At 41.8% G+C, this 23,874-nt stretch overlaps 2 protein-coding genes across 2 annotated transcripts in view; one reads left to right on the top strand and one right to left on the bottom strand.

The window, feature by feature from the left end:
• The window catches only part of LOC135214550 (uncharacterized), a gene marked incomplete in the record, with an annotated part of 215,355 nt that overhangs the window by 110,857 nt on the left and 80,624 nt on the right, over nt 1-23,874 (bottom strand).
• The window catches only part of LOC135218909 (uncharacterized), a 54,599-nt gene continuing 40,908 nt past the window's right edge, over nt 10,184-23,874 (top strand). The window contains exon 1 of the mRNA XM_064255355.1: nt 10,184-10,273. Coding sequence (XP_064111425.1) covers nt 10,184-10,273 — 90 coding nt within the window. The remainder of the gene's footprint in view (nt 10,274-23,874) is intronic.

The raw sequence follows: 23,874 nt of genomic DNA, 5'->3' as shown, positions 1-23,874 counted from the left end.
GAATAGGGCAGCTAGCAAAATGTAAATTAATCGGATGGCAGAATTTGAAAGCCTCGGCAGGAAGACCATCACAGCTGGGCAATTTATTATTAGGCAGGCTGTTTATGGCATCGTTGATGTTACCTGGCGTAATACGGTCTGCAAAATGAAATTGAATGTTGTCAATAAGGAGGTTATCTACATCCCTTTGGAGGGAGGCTTGATCATTTATGCAATTCAGGATATGTTGATGTGATCGCCCCACATACTTGCGATAGCTTTGTCTCCGACTGCTTCCCCTACTCTCTGTGATAGCTTTTTAGTTTTGGGATTTAAGGACTGGATATCTTTCCAAAGATGAGGGTAATCACCAGATTCTAAGTTTCTAGACATTGCATCGGCTCTTAGTTGTTTTCATTAACCTGCAGTGCTTAAGAGAAAGTTTGAATTGTGCTCTCGCCTGCCTCATTAGTAATGCAGTGTGTCCTTCCCTCGGGCTACCATTTTGCCTCCACAATAAAAACATTTCTCGTGAGTATGTATGTATACAGATCTTTAACCAAGTCATTCCAACCAGGTATATTACGAGAATTACCTTGGCGAAATCTATAGGCAGTCCTGCCCGAAGCAAGCACAGCGGAGATTATGTTCGAATAGAATTCATTCAGATCCCTCCTGTGGTGGTCATTTCTACAATTTGTGTTGGTACAAAGTAAGGCAAGGCATCTGCCGGTTGAACTATTGACCGTAACCTGGTTTCCGTGGTCGCCTAAAGTACTCTGGGTTTTCTGTTGATTTTTAGAATCCCAGTTTACTGCTGGTGGGCGGTCATTTAGTAGGTTCATGGTAGAGAGGGATGGGGTACTGAATGACCCCTGTAATGGGATGTGATCGTAGCCCGTTGTAAGATCGTAGCGAATATTGCAGGTTATAATAGAATCATGAAGTTGTGGAGATGTGATGCAGTGGTCCAGCCAGGAGGTTGTAATTGCGTCCGCTCTGTTATGTACATATGAATAGGAGGGAGAGAGGGAGGAGCATTACATCGCTAATTTGGAGAGCATGGTTTTAACAGAAGCGAGTAAGTTCATTATAAAATTGTTTTGTGGGGTGAGAAGTAAGGTCCCCTATTATACAAATATGATCAGCAGGAGAATCATGAATAATACTGTGTAACTCCCCTAGGATCATGCAGTAATGATCAAAATTATTGTTATTTTCCCATGGCATATAAACATTAATTATTAGGATTTTAGAATTCCCTACTGTCACTTGAAGCCCCAGCAATCTGTCACTCCTGTAGGTCATCACCTTTATCATATTGTCTAACGATTTGTGCCACAGGAAAGAAAATTCCCCTTTCGGGCGACCGGCTATGATTTGATCTGTAACTTGCATCGATGAAGTCAAGAAGGTTCTGAAGTCTTCATGAATTGAATTGCAGATGACAAGGTCATGTGGCCAGAGGAACGTTTCTTGCAATGCAATGATGCCGTTGAAATTTTTGCAGAACATGTTTAGGAGAGGAATGTTCCGCTTGAGGCCAAAAATATTCCAAGAGATTATGTTTAATGTATCCATGGCTACTCACGAAGATGGGAGATGAATGCGCTGATCATTTGGGTGGATGGGGGAGTGGGCAGTCACTCGCGGTGGGTGGTTGGCTGGCACTTGCGGTGGAAATGACCTTGGTTGGAGTGTCAGTAAGTTCCCCTGGGGCTGGTTGGTCCCGGATTAGGTTATATCTTGAAACTAATATATTAGGACTGAAATTCTCGCTTTTAAGAACGTCGAGGTGTTGAAATAGGCAGGTAATCCTGTAAGCCACTTTGTTTACTTCTGCATGGGAGTTCGTGAGAGATGAGTGGGTCAGAGCCAGTGAGAAACTTGACTCTCTCCACTATGGCGTCTAGCGTTACCAATGAGCGCAGATTGTGAATTGCTACGTGACATCTCTTCTCAGGTGTTGGGCGAGGTGAAACACGAATGTTGGGTTCCGGTCCAGCAGCCAAACGAGAGGTTCTTCTCTTCTTTCTGCTTGTTTGTATCTGCAAGCCGCAGATACAATGTTAGATTTTTTGCTTACCCAAAAATACCAATATATATATACAGATATATACATACACACACACACACACACACACATATATATATATATATATACATATATATACGTATTATATTTTTTTTTATTCTGGCACGAATACATAACTAAAAGGAATGCAGGTGAAGCTTTTCTTTTTGCATAAAATGAAATAGTAATGTATAAAATATATCAATAAATACAGATATATAAAAACTTGTAATAAATATAAAACTAAATATAAAATCAATACAGATTACTCACTCATAATCCTGACTCTTCGTTCTATTCTTGTTGTCTCCCTCCTCCATTGAAGAGTCTTGCATTTTTTCCTCTTGACATGACGAGGTACAGGTGGAGGAGGAAGAAGGGCGGCAGCCCTCTGCGCCCTCTGTTGTCCTTAGGGTAGGCGCACTCCAATATATGACAGCAGTGTGGTACTTGTGGTCACACTCCCCGAACCTGCAAAGAGCTCGTTTCTGCCTGTGCCCTTGTAGGAGCTCCAGTGTGTGATCCCCTGGCTGCAGCCGACACACGGGGTCCACTATCCGACGAGAAGTCATAATCTGAGCAGGGGCGGGATCATCAAGGGCGGTCCGGCAGCAGCGAGTGGCCAAGGAGCAGGCACGACCGAAGTTTGGCCCTCCTAACATCTGCCCTTTACCTCTAGAAGGCAGATCTGCAGCTCGAGGCAGGGGGCCAGTGATGGAAGGCTACTCATCGGGATTAAAGTTGATGAGGGCATTCCCGGCTACCTCGAGAAACTGGATGTGAGACAACCTCCGGAGGTCTGGATTTTAGTACCCACAGTAGAGGATGTAGGCATTCTGGAGGGCCAACTGAAGAATGTATTTGAGGAGCTTTTGTGTCCACCTCTTGGTTCTCCTGGCGAAGGGATAATACTGAATGAGTTGATCAAAGAGATCAACTCCTCCCATGTGCCTATTGTAGTGCCCAGTGACGGTAGGCCGCTCGACACGAAACTCCTCATACATAACTCGGCCCTGCCGACGTGTCTTCTTCCGCTGGACGATCTCTTCTTGTATGGGTTCATGACTCGTCGTAATCATGGGGATGAGTCGGACCCCGTCCCAACAGATGACGATGACAGCTCCCTTCCGCCGCCACTCTGTCTCTCCTCTTGCCAGATGTTGCCGATAGCTAGTGAACCTCTTGAGGACATTCGGGGCCTCACGCACCAACTGAAGGGTACCACTGACGTGCACACCTGCTTCATACAGTTCCTGGGCCAGGGATACCGAGTTATAATAATTATCCATAAACAGGTGGTATCCCTGGTTACGGAAACCATCCACAAGACTGAACACAGTGTCACACAGCGTGGAGAAGACCCCGGAACACACAGAGAAGTCCATGACGCATCCAGTGTTGGACTCCGTAATAAAGAACAATTTCACACCATATTTCTTCGGCTTCTTGGGGTCGTACACTTTTATGCTCAGACGTCCTTTTTAAGGCATCATCCCCTCATCCAAAGAAAGGTTCTAGCCAGGAACCATGAGAATTTGGCACCGTTCACGAATGTACTCCAACACTGGGCGGACTAAGATGAGGCAATCTGGGTTATTCCGGGGTATAACCCTTCAGTTGAAGGCGTTGAAATACTTGTCCAACGAACAGAAACTATCAACGAGGCACACGGGCACATGGGGCGAACAAAAAAAAAAATCCCGTCTCCAATATTGCCTGACGTCGGCAGCAGGCATCATTCCAAAAAAAAACGTGGAGCCCCAAAAATTGCGCCATGTCGGTGAGGTTGCAGCCCCGCCAGCGATATGACAATGTCGTCCGTAGTTTGTCACGGCAGTACTGAGCGTAATCCACCGTCTCTGCTACCAGGCATTCCAGCAATTCCCACATAAGGAACAGCTGAATGAACCCCAGAGCAGTGAGAGGAACAGGTACGGTGAGTCCAGGTACTGCCGTGAATGGATGCATGTTAGGTGGGGTGGGGTCCTCCGACGATACCGTCGTCGCTCTCGGACGACTGGCCTTCACCTTGGCTGGCGCGACGCTCCAACCTTCTACGTGCCTGTGCACGCACACGTGCTCGGGCATGGTTTTTGGCAAAACATGATTGTGACAAAAGATCGCTCTCATGATGACGCGTCGCTGATGCTGGCGGGCGCGAGAAGAAGGCATTTCGTTACGCTTGTAAGCAAAATAACAGCTTGATCCGTGAGCTCCCAGCATCCCTTGAGGCGCACGATTCAAACGTTTTTGCCTAGTAGACCTATAACTATTTTTCCGCGAATTTAAAAAAAAATTTTCGTCAATGTACCATACGTCGGTTTGGCACCCGACAGACTTTTTGTCGACGTTTAATACGTCCAATTGGCATTAAAGGGTTAAGATCTCTGTAGATGATGGTGTAAAATCATAATTTAGCATTGCAACAGGAACAGAGACCACTTCTTTGAATGGTTTTGTCTTTAACATAAATATCCTAATTGTCCTTTTAATGTTTTCTTCTATCTTAGTGTTATAATGTAATTTTACAAAAAAATTATGAATATCATATACAATAGTTGCAAGTTAGCAGTAATATAGCATTTAAATTGTTTTAGCTTGATTTAAAGATGAATGAATTTTTTTCTTATTTATTCATTTTAGTCAGAAGAGGGGGACAAGCTGAGTAGTTTAATGCAGCAAGTCAGTGAAAGTACTTACAGGTTGAGAACTTTTGAAACTATCTTCCCTGCCTCTGATATCCAACATTGGTTAGCATTCTCTCGCACTGACATGCTGGAAGAATTTATTTTACATCTTCAGAGGTAATGAACTTACTTATGGCAAAGTCTGTTTGAGGTTTTGCAAGATTGTATTTTTTTTTAATTTAAAAATATAGTGTGGTCTCCGTTTTAATTAAGGTTTTTACAGGTATTTGACAATATATTTTTGGAAGTAGGGTCTATAGTTAGTTTTTATGAGAGTTTTCACCCAGTTTTATTTTGTTTCGACAAAATGAGGCATTATGAGTTTTCCAGCTTGGCCAATTTCTAAGGCATTACAGTCTCCCAGAAAAATGTTTAGCTTTGTTTTTATTGAAGTTGATTAAATAAAAATTTAAATCAAATTGAGAAGAATTATAGATGAAAATAGTTTTCCATGTATTTTTATGTAACATTTAATATGTCCTATAATGAAGTTTATTTTTATAATATATATCACCATGTCCCAGGTATGTTGCAATGATAGTCCTCACTGGTACTAGCAGAGTTTGAGAACTTGACACTAACTGACTTCTTTCATTTTTAATATTAGGATTAAAGCTTTCATTTTTAATATTAGGATTAAAGTTATTACTCTTATTACTGTTAATATCAGTAATTTTATTCAGTACTCTGTGTTATTTCAGGGTAATTTAGATGTAGCGTCTACTGTTTGGCACCGACATCTTTACGAGTTTGGCTCATCTATAGACATTGATAAAGTGTTTGAAATCTTGTCGTCTTTCCCATTTAATATGCAGTCTGACAAGTTATGTACCTGGCTACCTAGAAATGTCTTCTCAGATTTGGTAAAGCTTTGCCCAGACTCAATGGAAGTTATTGCAATGTGGGGTGACAAACGTGTGAAGTAAGTCATGGAGTGTTTTATGCATGTTGCTGTTATTTAATCCAGTAATTGTCAAGGTGTGCGGGATCTGAGGTTAACTCATTTTTGAAAAGAATCTTATCTCTATTATGATAGCTGTATTCCTGCATCAGGCGGAGGGCAATAGTTTTGGTAAAAGTAAAAGATTAATAGGATAGTTTAGTTGAACTATCTATAGACCCATCCCTTTCAGGTAGTTTGAGCGTCTATGGTTTCCCAGTCAGTTTTTTTCTGTTGTCAACCTGCAAGGATGTATGGAAGAGTGTATACATGATTTCATTCAATGATTATTAAATCGTTATCTGAATTGTGATTGGTTTTTATTATTTTTTATTTTTGTTATTGTATAGAATGTTATCTAAAGAGGAGAAAGACAAGTTGTTTTGAGTCTGTAAGGTAAGAGGGTACAATACCCGGCATTTACTCTTCAGTTTACAACAGTCACAACCAATGTGTTATATGCAGGAACAACGATCAGATGAATTAACTAAAATAATGAATATTTGTATGAAGTATAAGCAGATATGAGAAGCAGATAAGCATAGAAGAAGACAGACAAGATTCTAATTATAGGACAGGAAGTGGGTTTAGGAGTAAGTTTCTCCTTTTTTCACTACCTTTCAATAGTAGCTCTTTCTGCTCTGTGTTTTCCTAGTAATGCTTCTCTTTCCTGATTAAGATCTGTGCTTGCAAATTTCCTGATTTCTTTGAGAACCAGTAGTTCGGATTAGAGGTTCCTTAGGATTACTAGGCTGGAAGCTAAGGCAGATCCCCTTCCGTCTCCAAAACGGGTTAAGTCCACACTGAACAGATATGATTTAGTAGCCAAGTTGCTCCATCAGAAAGTTTCTCCAAAAAGTTCTTCTCCTTTTCTTCCCCTCTTTGTGAGAAAGAGAGCTATGTCTTGTGGTACTAGAAAGTTGCCCTATATCAGCCATAAATAAAATTGTAAGAAAGATTGTGTCCATGCTTCCTTAAGAGAAATAACACTTGGGGAGTGATTTGGTGATATTTTTGTGTGTGCACGCCTTAACTAATGCTCCCTGTGTCCCTTCGACTCAGAAGGCCAGTGTTATCGTACATCACCCCTTACATTTTTATCTGGACTTAACAGGCAGTCCCCCGTCATTGGTTGGGGTTCCGTTCTCAGTAGGGTGCTGATAAGAGAAAACTGCCATCAACCAAAACTCGGTGATTTATTGGCACTGAAAACCAGAACTCACCGCATTATGGTGCTATAAATTGCCGATTTTATGGCTCTAGACAAGCCTCATAAAACTGGATTGCCATTACCAAGTCCATTGATAACCAGAGACTGCCTGTACAAAAGTGCAACAAGAAGTTGACAAAGTGAAAACCAATCATTGCATAGCTCTCAAATATTCGGGCATGCACAACCACAGCAACAGCCACTTGGGCAGTTAACACACAGTTTCAAGGGCTTCCCTAGGCAAATCAGGAAGTCATCGGGCCCTTGAGCCTTCATGAAAGCCCTTTTGGCTTTCAGGAAGGACAATATGCATCCTATATAAAAAATCCAGCTCCTTATAAGTAGTCCGTACATCAAACCCCCCAGTCCCCACCCCAGTAGGAGGGAGATTGGGCCTCTTTTATTTAATTTGGCAAGATCTTGCGGCAGATTCCTGGGTGATGGAGTTACTAAGGAAGGGATACAGCATCCCCTCTCTCTCTCTGGCTCCTCTAGCCACTTCTTTGGAGTATCCCTCTTATCTACACAAAAACAAGTGCCAGATCATATGGGAGGAAGTACAGTAAACCCCCAGCATTCATGGACTCTTGATTCGCGGACTCTCCTTTTCATAGATTTTTCTATGGACCATATATACCCATTATTCATAGAAAATTCATCTGTTCACAGTATTTTTCACCGAAAAATATATGCATATAACTGTATGTATTTTTATAAAATTTTTGTGACTAAATGCACTTCTGTGATAAAACGATTAAAATACTCCAGGGATAAAGGATATTAGAGTTTTTTTTTTTTTTTTAACTATCAAAATAGGCAGTTCTAAGAGTTTTTAGAATGGTTTCAAGTATACGTAGAATTTAGCTATTTGCAGTGGCACGAATATGGGGTTCTGCTGTAGACTCTTAGGTTAAAAGGAGCTGTGGAAATAGTCTTGGATGCATTGCCAGGGTTCTACAATCACCTGTTTCTGGTTCCAAAAGCTTTAGGATGGAGACTGGTACTGGATGTCTCCAATTTGAATCATTACGTTCACTTGACTCCATTCACAAGAGAGAGTGCCAGTTCAGCAAGAAGATTAGTTGGTATCAGTGGACTTGATGGATGCTTACTCCATGTAACTACACCATTGAATAAGAATTTACCTGAATTTTAGAAATTGTCTATCCTAAACTTGTGATTATTATAAGCCTAGACAGCAGTTTGTGTATGAAAAGGTAAATTCATGCATTATTGTTATTTGTTATGACTTATGGTGGTTTATTAGTACATCATCAAAGCATATCATAAGGACTCAAATTAATACAATCATGCAAACGAACACAACCCAGTGATTACCTAGTTCCAAGTGCTATAGATTGCAATTCAACATTGTTACCATATTGTTAGTGTGTTATCCTGATGTCATAGCAGCAATTATCAGAGCTTTGATAAACACTTAAAAAATATCAGAATCTTCATTATGGAAATTATAATTTGTTAATTAATTTGTGAATGTTGGTTGTTAGTATGTATTTGATTATGTAAAGCAAAAAAAGCCACTATACATTTTAACTTCATTTGTCTGGTTAGACTATTAATAGTGGTGAATCCATTATTTATTTATTTTTTTTGGACAATTCAATTTTCCTTGATATTTTTCATGATGGATAGCACCTGACTCAAATGTTTTTCCATTGTACAGAGATCTGGAATTTATAGAGAAAGCAGAATGGCCTTCAAATGGTTTAGCCTTAGCCGACACTATCATATCAATCCTTGAGAATGTTGTTGCTGATTTCCATGCTGGTGAGTTATGACCCTTTCATCTTTTTTGAAGAGATTCAGCTTCAGATAGCCAACTTTTTCCCTTGCTTTCTCCCCGTTTGGCTTTTCAGCTCATTCTGAAAAATAATCCGACTGTACTGTGGGTGTGGTGTCTCATAATTATTGTCTGTAAGCGGATTAAAATACTCTAGTATACATATTAGTAACCTATATGTAATAGAAAAATGGTTCCCTGTTAAATTTTGTAGCAGCAGCACACGTGAAGGAAAGGGAGATTTTACCATGATGAAAAATAGAGAGCAATATGTTTGTTGGTGCATGGTATGGAAGTCTGGGAGGATTTTTTTGAGGAATGGTTGATCAACTGGGGGGATGCCTGGTGGGCCATTGGGCCAAATGGCAATTGCACAGAGCAGAAATGTGGGTAGTAATGTCCTTCGGGTATGGCATCTAGTATTTCCAGTTGACTATCCTCCTCCTCTCTCAAATCATCCTCTCCTGCATATTAGGTCTGACAACCTTGTTATGATCATTTGTGGAAGTTACCATGGTTAACTACAGTGGGTCAGCAAAACACAGCCAGCGACAAGACGAGCTTTATTTTGTTCAATAGAACCATCACTTGACATTTTCCTTTTAAAAAACCATGTACTGTTGGAGGCTTTTCTACCCTCTTGAAGTTCAACTAAATCATAAACATCATTATCATGAATAGATTTAATTTCCTCGCTCATTCCATTAATCCAATGCTCTCTCTCTTACTGGCCGCCTTACTGTAGCTTCATGCCGTTCATTTTCATCATCCTCTGAAGCACTATCTGGTGGATGAGATATCTCAATAATAGGCATTTCAAACTCTTAATATAAATTTCTCCTTCTGAACGTCATGCTGTTCCTTATTGAAAATAACATTGACTATAATATTCTCTTCTTGGCTAAGTCATACAATTTATACCCCTTTGACATCAGAACCATAACCAAGAAAGATACACTTTATGGCTTTTGAGCTATTTTTTTCCTTTTATCTTTAGGAATATGAGCATAACAAACACACCCAAAAACTCTAGAATGTGTAACATTGGGCTTAATTCCAGTAAATGCCTGATAAGGTGTCATACCTTGAAGTGCTCTAGCAGGACTTCTGTTTTTCAGATAACAAGTAGTTGACAATGCCTCTGTCCAAAATGTATGAGGCAACCCTGAATCAATCAACATTGCTGTGACTAGCTCTATCAATGTTCTGTTCATTCTTTCACTAACACCGTTCTACTCAGATGTTTTGGGTGTCGTGCCTGAATGACTGTCAAGTTTACCTGTTCTCCACCAGGGGTGTTTCAAATGTTTTAGCTCTTGTCAGAATTCTCCTTGCCGCCATTGCGGTTAGGCAATTGTTGGTATTCTATGAAGTTTGGCTGTTTTACACCTATTTACGGTATTGTAATTTAATTTTCCAAGGATATCTTCCACCGGAAGCAAAACCAATAAATAACATCAGGCTATGTACAAGTGATTCTGGTGTAAGCAGGATGTTGAAATTTGAAGTAGATCAACATTCTGCTTGTACCAGTTGCAAGGGTACAGTGTGTGATCTTGGTACTAGATGTGAAGAATGTAGGGTTTGTTCATGAAACTTACCTGTCAGATATATATATAGCTGTATTTTTCCGAATCCGACAGAAATTTAAACACTTACGACACACGCAGTGGGAGTCAGGTGGTTAGTACCCATTCCCGCCGCTGGGAGGCGGGTATCAGGAATCATTCCCATTTTTCTATTCATAATTTTTCTGTCGCCGGTGCTGAAAACACCTGTTTTCAGTACCTCCGTCTTAGGATTTTGGAAACTTCATTGCCGCTAAGTATCCTAATTGTCATTTGATTTATTTACTTGGATTTGTGGCTAGGCATACGCTATCTTAAATTGATTTGAATTTGATTCATTTTTGCATAAAATATCTGAATCTAGTTAGGCTAGTTTCAGACGGGGTTGTCTGCAAAGATAGGGTGTGGCTACCGAAAGCTTCGGTAGATTCGCACTTGGTATGTACGAGGGTATGGGTCTTGCTTCTTTGTTGAGATTTGTCATGTAAGGAGTGTGAGACTTTGTCTATTCCGTAAGGAAGACGTATGATTCGTATGTACGCAAATTAATCAGTAAACATGTCTAATTCCGTAAGGAAGACGTATGATTCGTATGTACGCAATTAATCATTAACAAAAAAGTCAGGGTAGTGAACCTGCTAACCTTCCTGTAGACTTTATTTTGCATAACCTGTAGTATGGCCTACGGGCTATGTATATGTCTACGAGAGATGCTCGCTCTCCTTCATTGCTGTGAAGTGCTACTTCTGTAATTGTTACTCCTAACCCTGCAGTGTTGCCTTCGGGCCCTAAGCAGTGTCTGTAGAGAAATTGCCCCTTTCTCTGATACTCCTTCGATTCGTAACTTAGAATCGAAAGTGCTTGCTTTAGAGAGTAAAAGTGAAGTGCAAAGAATGCAGTGATACCCCTTGTGTAGTGGAGGGTGCGTCAGATCGGCCTCGTTTCGCCTCTAGGCCGGGACCTCTGCTTGACTCCCAGAACCAGGGAGAGAGCATGTCGAAAGCCGAAGGAGGGTTACGAGGAACCCCACCGATCTGGCGTGCCTTCGGCAGTTTCTGATGAAAATCCCCAGACTGCCTAAGTGCGTTGAACGTGCACGAATCCTGAAGGATTGCTTCTCGTCCTCCGAAGCGTCCTCCCGCGCAGGGGTTGGAGCTTTCGGATGGACTCGCGCCCTCTAAATAGAAGCTTTATAGAAGAGGACGCTTCACGTCTCTCTCTCTCTCTCTCGTTATGCATTTCAGTGAGAAGTAAGAAGGCGAACGTCGCCTGAACTCGTGTCCGTCTTTCCACCGAGAAATACGTAAAAGAAGTCATAGTAGCAGTAAGCTTTTGAGAGCGGACGCCAAGCCAGGGGCGCGCGGGTGCACGCCAAGCGCGCGCCAGTGGACGCCGAGCGTGCGCGCCAGTGGACGCCGACGCGCGTCCAGCCCCCCGGACGCCGAGGCCGCGCGCTCCAGTGGACGCCGAGCGTGCACCAGCGCACGCCAGGTTGTGTCGCCTGGCTGAACGTTTCTGTTGAACTCTTCAAGCTCTTGTTTCAGATTTGGGCTTAAAGAATTTTTACCTCTACCTCGATGATACCTTCTACCTCACCTGCAAAGAATGTGAAGTAGGCAGTGCTTCGGAGTAAGCTTAAAGTGAACAGACAACTTCTTCGAAACCCAGCAAGACATCGGGTTTCGTGAATTCAAGAGGTCTCTGTCAATTAATATTGCGTTTCGCATAGGTGGATGGAGTTAAGGAAAGCTCAAGGGAAATTCTCGTTTGCTCTACCGCAAGCTTTGCCATTCTGCCAATAAATTTAAGTTGCCACTACCGCAGTCAAGACTTTGCGATAAGGCAGTTACGGGTTATAAAGGCTCGATGTCCTGCACGTCAGGACTCTCGGCAACGTTCAGTAGGATTCTTGCAAAGGCACTCATCAAAAGTACGCTCTTCAGGAAAGCGCAAGACAGGACTGCCTTTGCCATACTGCCAATAAATTTTAAGCTTTAGCAGGCATTAGTTGTGATACGGGAGAGGAAGCTGGTTGGAGAGTTTCTTCCTCTTCCCAGGATAATTTTGCCAGCTTTTTAGCCCATCTGAAAGGGCTTTTCAGATGATAGATTTTGTTAGTTCCTAGTCGGGACTACGCTGCCGAATTGAACATCGTCGTTCTACCTGACGTAAGCCCAGTCTCTTAACAGGATTCTTGCCCCTTCCTCGTTTGAGAACGGAATCGGAAAATAAAATGCTCGACTTCCTGGATTACGTTTTGTCAATTCAGTGACTTTCCCCCATTGACAATATACTATCGTTTTGTCAAGTAAGTGGGTATCCCCTCATTGACAAAATATCTCTTTGTCCCGTAAATGTTTGTTTGTTTGTTTGTTTGTATGGTGCTTTTACGTTGCATGGAACCAGTGGTTATTCAGCAACGGGACCAACGGCTTTACGTGACTTCCGAACCACGTCGAGAGTGAACTTCTATCACCAGAAATACACATCTCTCACTCCTCAATGGAATGGCTGAGAATCGAACCCGCGACCACCGAGGTGGGACGCCAACACCATACCATCCATGCCACTGAGGCGCTCTGTCCCGTAAATGGGTTGTAGTTCTCATTGACAAACATCTCATTAACTTGATATTGCGTAAGCGAATAAAGCTCTTATTGACAAGATTCGGAAGAGCTCTCATTCGTCATTCGCAGACTCGTACAAGAAATAGACTTGTAGACTACGTCAATGAACCCTTATGTCCAATAACATAAGAAGCTTGAGCTGACTGCTTCGATTCTCCTAAGTTTTGTTCATGAAACTTGCCTGTCAGATATGTATGTAGCTGTATTTCCGAATTCAGCTATATATATGTCTGCCAGGGTAAGTATGAACAAATTTTATTGTGATATAATTTCATATTTTGCCTTGCGTTATTTTATTTCTGGTTGGTTCAAGTCATATACGCTTGCTGTAGTTACCTCTTCGGATGGCAACCGAGAGGTCTATGGTCCATTTTAAGGACATTTAATCGTTACTACCCTGCCTTCCAGGAGTTTCCGATTTATCTTTTTACGTTGTATGGTAGTGTTCTGACGACACAAACGCATCTATATATTTAGCGTTTTCTGTTTCGCTTAAATATACCAGCTTGAGAGTCTCTTTATGCTAAAATAACGGACCCCTTTTTCTTCATAGAATAGGGTAGCTGGCAACCCAGGCATAAAGTTAAGAGACGACTATGACGGACGATCGTAAGCTGCTGCTGTCACTGTCTTCTCCTCCAGTCCAAACGAGCCAGTACCAACTCGTTCGCTGTCATGCGCGGTAGGTTAAGTTAGTCTCTCTCTCCTGCGGGATTGACTGACTAACCGTATCTCTGTGCTGGCAGATTACGTCTCTCTCTCTCCTGCCCGGCGATTGACTGACTAACCGTATCTCTGTGCTGGCAGTTACGTCTCTCTCTCTCCTGCGGGATTGACTGACAACTGGTATCTCTGCCCTACAATCACGGACTTTAGCCTAAGATTGAGGGGATTTCTTACATGAATGAATAAACATTGCATTCGTTTGGCCTTTAATATGTTCTACAGAGATATCTTACTCCTTTCGGTGCTCGTTACCGCACGGTAAATAGGACTACGAGTCTACCACAACATTGCACTATTATATGCTCTCTTGCTTAGGCAAAGCGCAGCCTTATTAGGGAAGTAAACATACTGTGTGAGGGAATGGATGAGCTTGCTGGGGGGGGGGACCATTTCCTTCCTAAAGAAGTTTGTTTCCCTGAATAGACTGCAATTCAGACCTCTACAGTTTTTTCCTACCGGGAAACTGAAATTTTATTAAAGATCTAGGAATGATTCTGACATCTCTCGGTGCGTAAGTATCTCTTGAGGTGATAGAAAGAAGGTGCCGGACATCTGGAGAGGGTTTCAGATGTCCTGGATCATAATCTGAAAGAAGTGGAAGCAATTCAGTCGTCCCTCCAGTCCTCGAAACGAGTTTTTGGAACCATGGTCCATATCAACTCTGATCTTCCACAGCTCTCTCATATCTTAGGAAGTATCTCTCTCGGTCCCGGTTGGTTCGGGGGGGGGGGGGGTTTACGAGAAAGAGCCTATTATAACAACAGGCGTAGAATGGAACGATCCTCTAGAGTCTAGAGGTTCGTTACAGGATTGCAAAAGTCCGTTCGAATCGTCTCGATCGAAGGCAGGCAACTACTGACTTCCGAGTGGAATCTTTCTTTAGAAGTATGTTGAGAGATTGTGGAGACTTTAGGGACGTCCTCCTTTCATTCATCTCTTCGCTAGGTTGAGGACGAAGAGGCTTCTTCTTCTCTGCTCCCTTATTCTCGATCCGGGAGCGGTAACATTAAACGCCATCCTTATGATATTGAACGGGATGGATGTTTTTAGTCTCTTTCCCCTTTTTCAATCGCTTAGGAAATGTAATAAGATGATTTTTTATATCATCACAGGGAGCGACAATGACGCTAATCGCCCATGTTGGCCTTCAAGACCCTAGATTCACAGAGGTCACGTCCTTCCAAGGACCTTTTCCGAGGAGAGTCGGTCTCCTTTAACACGAAAGGTAACCTATAACCTCTCCGCTCTGAGTGACTACGTTCAGACTATCGAGATGTTTGACAGCATAAGATTGCAGTCTTCCCTTTCCGTTTGAAGAATGGGATAAGCTGGCAGTCACAACTATTAAAGAATACGCAAATATGTTGTTGACGGCCTTTGGGCTCAGAGATTTGCTTCTGTCAAACAACAAAGCCCTTCACTGATCTTTGAGTTTCTGTGAAATCTCGAAACTCGCTCACCATCTACTTTTTGTCTCACCTGTTTTTCTCGGAGTCAGACACTCGTGCGAGATCAGGAGACATATAGTAGCCCTGAGTTTCTTGTTGACGAAGTCGGTTGCGTTTTATACACCCCCGATGATCGTTTAACATGAGACCAGGTTGGACTGTCAGCATTCGTCCTTCGGGACTGAATCGCCTTTTTGCTCCTCGCTCCTTTCTCCTGGCACCAGAAGCTCGAGTCAGGAGTGGCTCAGGAGTTGATTCGCTAACGACGTTGGGTTGCGTTGATACACCCCCCAAGGTTTGCTTAGCTTGAATCGCCCAGGCAGTCCAGACACTCATCCTTCAGCGAAGAATAGTGCCTTATGGTCTTCAGGGTACAGCCTTGCTGTCCTTGATTCGTCTGACTGGTCACTGGTCGGTCACCTGACGTTGTACAGACGGACTGACTGGTGCATGTCCAGATCGAAGCTTTCAAGATGGAACTTAGACATATAGTCTGAAGTTCTTGATGTCAAAGCATTCGAACCTCTCCTACCTGTTTAACTTCTTGCATGTGATCAGGAAGCATTTTTCTAACCACCCTAGATACGACAAAGAGGGTCAGTGAGATTTTAAGCCTCGTCACAAGTTTTGGCTTTAGAGAACACAAGGCGGTGTGCTCTCTAAGCTTTTCGTTATGGCCTAAGAATGGAAACCCGTTTTGTCCTTGGGCCAGGAGCTTGGAAGCAAGGATGGCACAAGTTAGGGGCAGGAGCCAGAGAGAGTCCTGTGCCCTGTCAGGTCTCTCAAGTTTTATCTACATAAAACTCAAGAAAGTCGAAGTCGTACGGACAATCTGCAGTTCCGAAAAGACCAGACTTGCCCATATCGAAGAACACCCTGGCTTTATTGTTAAGGAGGTCTTTCAAAAAGCTCCTTCTTTTGTGTTTGACACAAAGATTTGAAATCTTTTGATTTGAATGCTCACGAGGTGAGGGCGCGGCCTCGGAAGCATTTCAACAGAGCATGGCACTCAGCAACATCCTGAGTACCATGTTTTAGCGAAGCAACTCTGTGTTCAATTCACACTCCCTGACCGAGATGTGAAGGATGGCATATGAGATCTGCTGCTCGCTAGGGCCATACGTGTCTGCAGACACAATCTTGGGGCAAGAAGTACCACTCATCCTATCCTGTAGAAAATGGTTAGGAAGAGCTCTTAATTTAGTAGTTGAGTCGCCGACAAACAGTGACTTCTTAACTCTTAAGCCTTAGTTACACACCTTAACTTTGGCTAGGTGGGTCAGGTGGTGATATTATTTTTTATTTTTATATATATTTTATTTATTTCTTCTTAGCCCTCATGGTATGGTCAATATGGTCTAGTCCCGTCGTGGTCTCGCCCCTGTTGACAGATCATCTGGAGTGCACCAGCTATATAGGTCTCTACCTCGCTGGCAACTCTAGTAGCACAAGCTGACTTACGCGGCAGTAACCACGAAGTCAGCTATGCTAACAGGTAAGGAATCAAGATATCAATTATCTGCATATATATGTTTCCTAAAATCTTCTATTCTGTCTACTCCCACCACCAAAGGTGGGATTCAGCTATATATATATCTGACAGGTAAGTTTCATGAACAAAATGATATTGTAATGATACAATTAAGTTTGTTCATACTTACCTGGCAGATAATATAAATCAAGTACCCACCCACCTCCCCTCAGGAGACAGTGGAAATAAAAATTATGAATAGAAAATGGGAATGATTCCTGATACCCGCCTCCCAGCGGCGGGAATGGGTACTAACCACCTGACTCCCACTGCGTGTGTCGTAAGTGTTTAAATTTCTGTCGGATTCGGAAAAATACAGCTATTATAGATATCTTGTCCCAGGTAAGTATGAACAAACTTAATTGTATCATTACAATATCATATTTATTGAGATTTATGTCTGAATATGTCAGATATAGGGAAGAAGAGAAACTGATAGGTTGCAAAAGCAATTATTTAGGTCAGGCTTTAACCTGTCAGTTCTATCCTACTTAGTGTCCCTTCACCTGCAGCTATCCCTTTTGAGACTAGGCATTTTGGAAGTGCTGGTATTGACTTCCTTAGGCTCCACCGTCTGCTCCCCATTTGGTTCAGGAAAACCTAATTTTAGTTCTAATATAAATTGAACTGAGTTTGTGACGGGAACGTTCCGAATCCCTCCATAGTGTGCACTTTTTTTACATTCCTGTTTGAAGTAAGGTGTTGGTGTCCTCATTTGTACGTAGCCCAAGTCTATGACTGCCCTGCGATAGTTGGTAGTGACCGCTGCCAGGGAACCGGATCGGTTCTAGGGACGATGGGGTTCTGTGCCCTCCAACACCTACTTCGCCCTTTTCACGGTCTGAATCTCATTTTAAGCATTCGCGTAAGGATCGTTAAAGCGTTCACCTAAGGACAGTTTTGGTAAACTTTAATCTTCGCTCTGTAGGTGTATTCTGATGTCATCAACACCTAGTTTAAGGCGTTAGCATGCATGACTTAATAATATATAATGTAGATATTGACAATTTTATTGAGATGATAATGTGTCTGTAGCGAGTTTTACATATTCCGATATTATGTTGACTCATTTGACTGTTTATCCGATCACTCATGCTTTGGTTATTCCAAATTCTTGTCTGCTAAACTATTCCTTTTTCTTTGTAATGCTTGTGTTCATTCTTAGTCTGCTTTTCTTCGGCTATCGGCAAATCTCTTACTACTGCCTCGATTAATGTTTCTCTTTCAAGTCTACACTGTCTATAGTATCTAAGGTTCTCTCCAAGTTAGATATTATTCTAGTTTCAGAGCTCTCTAATGACGTGTCATATAGGAATGCTTTCAAGTATGTACAATTGCTTTTGGACGAGGCGGAAAAGTCGTTACTCCTCTCCCACCGCCTCCCCATCTTCCCCCATTTTCTTGCACCCCGTTTTCTTTCACTCAGTTGACTCGTTCGGAGACTTAGACGAGTCCTAACCCATCCTAGTCGTATTTTAAGGACTTGTACTTCCGTTTCATCGAGTCATTGGGGGATGCGACATAGCTCTCGGCGGCTGTTGCCTCCTATTGACAAGTGTTGATTTCTGTTGCTAGACGTTGTGAAGAAAGAGCAATCTTTGAGCTCTTTTGTTTACATCCTATTGGCAATGGTTTCCTCTCGCCCGCTGGTGGAAGAAGGGTTTGAAATGGAGTTGGAGGAACTTGTTCAGTCTGGCCAGCTTTTGTTGCAACATTAGGCTTCGCTGTATCCTCAATTAGTTGAAGGAAGAGGCCACATAGAGAATATGTCTTGCTCGTCTTGGCGTATTTCGGTGACCTCTAAATATTGGAGAAGAGAACCGATGCCTTCTCTTGTTAGAGTGCATTTCTTAACTTTTCTTGTAATTGGACACACAAATCTCCCTTTAAAAAGTTTAGGTCTGTCTGCCTTGGCTTGTCGTCTTGTTCCTTACAAAGTCGTGGAGAGCCGAAGACAGACTCTTGCGTTACAAACGCTTATTGGCGCTTTAACTGTCTTTAGTAGGAGGTTCGGTTTCTTTCTCTTTCCTGTGGGGAAACGAATTTGAGATTGACAGACATGTTGATGGAGTTTCAATCCAGCTTGTTTAGTGTTTGTGAAGCCAGCTTTTAGGGTTTGTCGCCAGTGGGAGTTAAGCGAAGAAGACAGTTAACTCATGTCTGATGCTGCAGGGTAATGCCCTAGTGCTTATACTCACTCGCTTCCTGTCTGATTATGCAGCTCGGGTTAAGGCGATAAGGGAGTATCTATTGGTAGTCTTGTTTTACACCTTTCGGGAATAAGTGCAGACCTCACATTCTGGGATATGGACAGTTGCAACCTCCTAACTTGCATGGAGAGACTTGGAACCGGTACCTTACATGGTGGAGACGGTGAAGGGCAGTTGTGATTCTTTTTTGGTTGTGCTCCACTGGTTTAATCTCCCTCTTACAGCTTCCTTTGTCTTCTTCAGCAGTATCTCTCATAAGTCTCTCTTTATTAGGAGGTTGTATATGGAGGTAATGATGGTCCAAGGTAATTCTTTGAGACAAGCTCCATAAGCAATTGGAGATATTCTTGGACATGTGGAGACTGAAATAACAGGAAGTGTCTGTCCACATATTTTGGTTTTCTAGCATGGTTTTAGTGCCTTTCCAAAGAACAGTCAGACTTGTGGTACACATGCAGAACGTATTCCACTTAACAATACATCCTCAGTCATGCAAGTTCCTTCAAGATGTATTTTCAAGAAGGTATTGCTGTTCTGTGCACTTTGGGTTAATGTACAGCCTTATATAAGTTTTGTCAGGGACTTTGTTGCCCATTGGTGGATGGTGACAACTTTAGGAGCAAGACACTCTTCTACTGAATCAGTAATTCAAGTTACACTCTTCTACTGAATCAGTAATTCAAGTTGTCCAACTCTGTCAACAGTATTCCAAAGGCCAAGGACCTGTTGCTTCTTCTGGCCCAATTTCTATGCATTATTATTTTTATTAATCTATTTCCCCATTCTTATCTAGTTGATGTGGGAATGATACTTAATTATGCATGCTTGTCGGTCAAAGATGAATAGGCACATGCTTCTTGAAGAATTTTAGTGGCCATGGAAGAAAACTTCCTATAATGGGTAAGAAGGCTTTTCCTTGTTAGGAAACAGGGCCCAGGGCCCACCTTGCGGATTTATTTTTTCAGATAATCATGCCTCAATTAACGTACATTTTCAGCGTAAGAATTACGACTTACAAATAACATATTAAATTTGTAAGTAATCCAGAACCATCTTTGGCTTCAGAACTGTAGGAGGGACTCTGTAACCAAGAATTGCCCATTTTGTTTTCTTAAACCTAAGTCCAGGTTTTGGTCTTTTCCCTTTGTCATGCAACACAAACAGAGAGTTTAACTAGTGTCATCATATTTTCCTGCAACATAGAGTGGTCAAAACTAAACCTGGTAAAACTTTCTAGATGTCAGGGCAGTGGAAAGAACATAAGGATGCTTAGCAGGTTTATTCCTGACAAGAAACAAAGTCTTTGTGGGAAGTTTTTCTGCTTGAGTGAAATGAAACAACAGTTGGTTTGATTATTCATTCTATGGAAGGACAGTGTTTTGGGCAATTGAAAGAACAAACTTCCTACAATAGCCTTTAAATCTGTAAGTTTAGCAGTTGCTGTGGGATTTAAGGAGCACTCATTTAGACTTGCTAGCATGTCAATGGATAGGAACACCTGAATGATTACTACTTCTTTGATGGCCCTCAGGCTTAAGGGGACCGTCTGCTATGTATTTTTTTTAATTTATTACGCAAAATACATAATTTTCATATGTTTTAGATATGTATAATACCTTCATCATATAAAAATTTCAAGTCATTTGAGCAAAAACTTTCAAGTTTTATTAACAAAAATTATGATTTAAAAAAAAAAAATAGGTAGCGATTTCTCCGCTAATATCACATCAGTTGTATTGAAAATCATACCATAAAAACTGCTTTATACAGTGAACCCTCGTTTATCGCGGTAGATAGGTTCCAAACCCGGCCGCGATAGCTGAAAATCCGCGAAGTAGGGACACCATATTTACGTATTTATTTAACATGTATATTCAGACTTTTATAACCCTCCCTTTACGTAGTACTGTTAACAAACCACCCTTTATAATACAGAACACTTAATGGATGTACTACAGTACCCTAAACTAAAACAGGCACAAATATTAAAATGTTAGAATATTAAAGTATAAAAAAATAAAGATTGTTACTGTACTCACCACGAAAGAAGTTGAAGAAAAACTTGAATGATGATGTCGATGAATTTGCTGCACAGTAGAAATGATGATGATGAAGCTGATGATGTCTTCTACTGTGCAGCCAATGATAGTTACGACACTGACGCTTCCGACGCTCCGAGTTAACGATGCTTTTAAAAAACGCATACGATGATAAAAATCCTTTATAGTTTAGCACAGTATATTAATAAAAATAAGTTTCTGGTTAGATTACAACAAAAATTTGAGGTTATGATGATTTTCGACACTTTTTATGTTGTATTTTTTCTATGTTTTTTTAGTGACGCCTCATATTCAGAAACTAGTTTTCCGAGCGAATGAATACTAGCTTGGATGCGCAAAGTTTATAACATCCAAAGCGCAAATAATGAAAAGATCATTGCTTGTTTCTAGTAATAATAACAAAACTAAGTTTCTGTTAGATTACAACAACGTCAAATTCCAAGTATCCAAAGAAAAGGAGACATTACGTATTCAGTAATTTGATCAGAGAGAGAGAGAGAGAGAGAGAGAGAGAGAGAGAGAGAGAGAGAGAGAGAGAGAGAGAGGCATCTTCCGATGCTCCGAGTTAATGACTGCTTTTAAAAAACTCATACTATGATAAAAATCCTTTGAGGTTTATGATGATTTTTCGAAACCCTTTTTTTATGTCGTATTTTTTCTAATTTTTTTAGTGACGCCTCATATGCGGAACTAGTTTCCGAGCGAATGAATACTAGCTTGCGTTTCATGTTCGATTTACATTTTACTACTATACTGAATTATCGTAAGATCACATCTTTCTTTTCGTCCGTGTTTTATTTCTTTCTGTACTGAATTATATGTCATATGTAATGCAATGAACCATCAGTAAGAGCAGATATTACTAATTATTAATGGAATTGACGAAATATTTGGGGTCTTCATATATCGCGGCTATTTTCGAAATTTCCGGAAAATCCGCGATATATTTCTTTTATAATTTATACATACGTAATGAAAAAAGTCCGCGAAGTCGTGAATCCGCAATGGTCGAACCGCGAAGTAGCAAGGGCTCACTGTATACGGAAAAATTCTGTGAGAATTTTTTTTTTTTTAATTTATTTTTTTTTAGTCTAGCCTCAAAAAAATCTAAAAAAAAGAAGAAAGAAAGAAAAGATCAGCTCACAATTTGGATTTTTATTCCTCTTTCCAATGATATCTCTCTGAAATTGGATAATAAACATAACCGAGTAGACAATGGCGAACCGATTATGTGGCATAAGTATGTTTTTGAGTTATGAGCTCCCAAAGATTTGCTATGTAAATTTTTGCTTTTTTCTTATAAAAGTCAAAACAACATTATTATAATTACTTTATTTGTACTTTTATTGTTGATTTCTACATCAAGGATCCTGGTCCTACCTCTAAAAGTGGTATTTCTGGGCTCAGCTTTCGTGTCGGCCTATGAAATATCCTTAAGATCATTATTTCTAGGTAACTTAATCTAAAATTACCAGAGAAAAACAAAATTAAGAAAATGTCAGTAAAACTGACTGTCGCTCACATCTATAAAAGAAGTGTCGGTGTGGGTGGGAATATAGGCGAGTGGGATCACTACCACGAGTCCATTCACCATTTAGACCTCTTCCAACATAAAATCCCCACCAGAGAGAGCGATACTAAGGGTGATGCGGCCGCTATACTACTACTACCGACGCCACGGACAGCAGCGCCCCTAGCGTCATCCTTACTCATAGCTTCACAGCGCTCAGAGGTGCTTTTTTCCTTTCTCGTGTTGTTTTTCTGGGATTTATCTCATCAGTTACGATGGAAGTGCTGCTATTGCTTCGGCTAAGTTAAGTGCCTCTTAAAAGTAGTATTTTCTAGTATTTTTAGCTTCCAGGGACAGTATTTTTCCTCTGTATAGGTCCATATACGGTCTCCCCGGTTGACTCGTGGCGGCGTGTGCCGCCTCGTGTTAAGATTTCCCGGTCCCACCCATACTCGGACATCTATGCTTATGGGCTTTTTATTTTACGTTCATCGTTATTACATCGTTTTTTATAGGGGGGCTAGGACACAGCCCCTTTACCATTTTTCTCTTAGTTTGGTATTTAGGGCTATACCGTTGTTCGGGCCCAGCATCCCAGCTCTTGATCTTTCATCGGCTACCGCTGGCTCCGAGTAGTCAACTGTTCTCGGAACAGCTTGCCTCCTTCCTGGGCTTCTTTCTCTTTTACTAAGTGTCTTTTCCCTACCTTTACGATGTTATTATCAGCGTATTTAGGGTTGTTAGGCTAGCCTAGGTGCTTGTGCCATGTGTTGGTACAGTCTGGTTCACGTGGCTCTCCCCTGGTGGTGTGTTGCTATCGCGCTTAGGCCACCTGCGATCACGTGTCCCTTAGCACCTTACCCTTCCCTTCCCCTTCCCTCCCTACCAGGTATAGGGAGGGGTCTGGTGGATCTCCTTGTTGCCATAACAACCACAGTAGCCATACCTCCCTCTCTCTCAGAGGAGGCCTGGAGTCCATCCCAGCTGGGGTTTAGGGCAACCACTTGTCTCGGGGCTACCGTGTTACCAAGCGGGTAGTTGTAGCGGACAGGGGGGGGGGGGGGTAGGGGGTTAGGCCACCCCCCTCTCTCTCTCCCGCCGTGTTACGCCGGACCCCCCACCTATTGCCTCAGTTCCCCCCTTCGGGGGCCCTTCGGTTATAGGGTCCGTTTTCTGGCTCCGCCAGTGGGCGGGGGTGGACAATTACTAGTGGTTGTTGCTTGCTACTATATCCGTTTTTCCGCTACCGGAGGAGAGCTCGCTCCTTACCCGGGCACTCTTCTAGTAGACAGAAAATTTTATACTTCGTTATATAGGATATACCCTTAATATTACGGTGAATTTTAGTTTTAATTTATTGTTTTATGTACTATCTCCGTCGTTCTCCGTCGTGGTTTCATGGCCCTCCTCACCACTCTGGTTGGAATCTTTTTCCTGTCTCGGCGTAAAGCCTTTAGACCAACTCCAACCGCCTAGTTACCACCCACGTATTACAGCGGGGGC

Source organism: Macrobrachium nipponense, chromosome 19 (assembly GCF_015104395.2).
Source record: "Macrobrachium nipponense isolate FS-2020 chromosome 19, ASM1510439v2, whole genome shotgun sequence".
In the NCBI taxonomy this organism is placed as follows: Eukaryota; Metazoa; Arthropoda; class Malacostraca; order Decapoda; family Palaemonidae; genus Macrobrachium; species Macrobrachium nipponense.
The sequence above is the reverse complement of the archived record's forward strand: the minus strand, read 5'-3'. Positions and strand labels throughout refer to the sequence as shown.